Raw genomic sequence first — 2,071 nt, 5'->3', positions numbered from 1 at the left:
GCACAGATGCTGAAAATTGCTTTAGCGCCACCAGAGTCATTGGAACTACACTGATGCGTTGCAGATCTACCAGAAATCTCTTCTCACCTACCCCAGTCTTACACCAGTCTGACTCCTTTGGTTCCAACAAAGCCACTCCTAATTTATGCACACAAGCAAGACAACTGCCATCATTGTTTTTAGTGGCCATGGAATGGGTGCATGTGGCCAAGCAGTGTAACGGATATTGTTTTGGCACAGAATGAAAGTTAATCTGGATTTGCATTGGTACAACTGAGATCAGAATCAGACCTATTTGTGTTCAATCTGTGTGGTCATGGAAATAACTGACATTAATGAACAGATACTATGTGAGCAAACTTTAATTAGATAAAGACATAAAAAATAATTCTTGGTGAATTACCTACACCCAGTCAGTCTCCCCAGGGCAGCTTTCATCTCCTTGTTCCTCAGGCTGTAGACAATTGGATTCATGATTTGTGGCAATACGGAATAGAGAACTGCCACCACAAGATCCAGAGCAAATGGGGAGCTGGAGGTGGGTTTCAGGTAGGCAAAGGCCACAGTGCAAACAAACAAAGAGACCACAGTGAGGTGAGGAAGGCAGGTGGAGAAGGCTTTATGCCGTCCCTGCTCAGAGGGGATTCTGACCACTGATTTGAAGATCTGAACATATGACACAATGATAAAAACAAAGCAGCCTAAGACTAAACACATACTAAAGGCAAGAACCCCAACTTCACTCAGATATGAGTCAGAGCAGGAAAGCTTGAGTAGCTGGGAGATCTCACAGAAGAACTGATCCACCATGTTGCCTCCACAGAAGGTCAATGCAAATGTGTTCCCGGTGTGTAGTACAGAGTTGAGAATCCCACTGATCCAGGCACCAGCTGCCATTTGTACACAAGCTCTGCTGTTCATCATTCTCTCATAGTGCAGTGGTTGGCAGATGGCGACATATCGGTCGTACGCCATGATGGTGAGAAGGAAAAAATCTGCTCCCAACAAGAAGAAGAGGAAAAAGACTTGGGCAACACATCCAGCATAGGAAATGGACCTGGTGTTCATGAGGGAGTTGGCCATGGATTTGGGAACGGTGACAGAGATGGAGCCAAGGTCTAGAATGGACAGATTCATCAGGAAGAAGTACATGGGGGTGTGAAGGTGGTGGTCGAAGGCTATGGCCATGAAGATCAGAAGATTCCCCACCAGGGCTACCAGGTAAATCACAAGAAACACCACAAAGTGCAAAATCTGCAGCTCCTGAACATCAGAGAATCCGAGGAGAAGGAACTCGGTCACGGTGGTTCGGTTGGACATTTTCTTTCTCAGGACATCGTGTGATGGTTGCAGAGAGAGGGACAAGAGCAAGGGACAGGATTAGATCATTAAAATAACTCTCCTTTTGTGAAAACCACCTTAATTTTCTTGAGTCAGACCCTTAGCTTGTGAAGATTGGTGTAATATGGGAATGACGATGGAGAAAACAGTCCCACTGACTCCAATGGAGTTACTCCTGATTTACACTGGGGTGAGAGAAAATAGAATCAGCTCAATGGACTCCACAGCGGTTACTCATAATTTACACCAGGGTGATGAAGTGGAGAAATTGGAACAATTGCTTTTGAGAAATTTGTATACCTCTGTTACCCAGAGATGGGTGAACTCTGGATAACGGTGTATAAATGTTACTATCCTCAGTTTTCTGAGGGGAATTAGAGGTCTGTCTGTCCAGATTCTGCTGTCAGGGACAAGCTGCAAATGTCGGGTAATTTCACTGCATGCAATGGAATTACTTCCCATTTATACTGCTCTAAACGGGAGCAGCTTTTCGTATGGAGGTGACCAAACCGAGCCATAAATACACAGTAAACTCGAGTCATGAATACGGTTCCCTTCCTCCTTCTCTAACCACTCAACTAAACACCCTCCCAGAGCTCGAAAGAGAACCCAGGCGTCCTGACTCCCAGTTCGCCCCCTGCTCTAACCCACTAAATCCAATACCCCTCCTGGAGCTGGAAATACAGGCCAGGAGTTCTGGCTCTACACACTGGACTCAAATCCCTCCCAG

General features: G+C 45.7%; 1 protein-coding gene across 1 annotated transcript; it reads right to left on the bottom strand.

The window, feature by feature from the left end:
* Nucleotides 1–399: 399 nt before the first annotated feature.
* Nucleotides 400–1,320, bottom strand: LOC135974637 (olfactory receptor 14A16-like). The gene has a single exon (XM_065563057.1). The coding sequence runs from the start codon at nucleotides 1,318–1,320 to the stop codon at nucleotides 400–402; it is 921 nt and encodes a 306-aa protein (XP_065419129.1).
* Between the last annotated feature and the right edge of the window lie 751 nt (nucleotides 1,321–2,071).

The sequence above is a fragment of the Chrysemys picta genome, chromosome 12 (assembly GCF_011386835.1).
Source record: "Chrysemys picta bellii isolate R12L10 chromosome 12, ASM1138683v2, whole genome shotgun sequence".
NCBI lineage: Eukaryota > Metazoa > Chordata > Testudines > Emydidae > Chrysemys > Chrysemys picta.
Note: the sequence above shows the minus strand (reverse complement) of the source record. Positions and strands in the feature narration are given on the sequence as shown.

Bases quoted from the DNA above. Each gene is read 5' to 3' on its own strand.
- LOC135974637 (XM_065563057.1), bottom strand. From the start codon at position 1,320: ATGTCCAACCGAACCACCGTGACCGAGTTCCTTCTCCTCGGATTCTCT.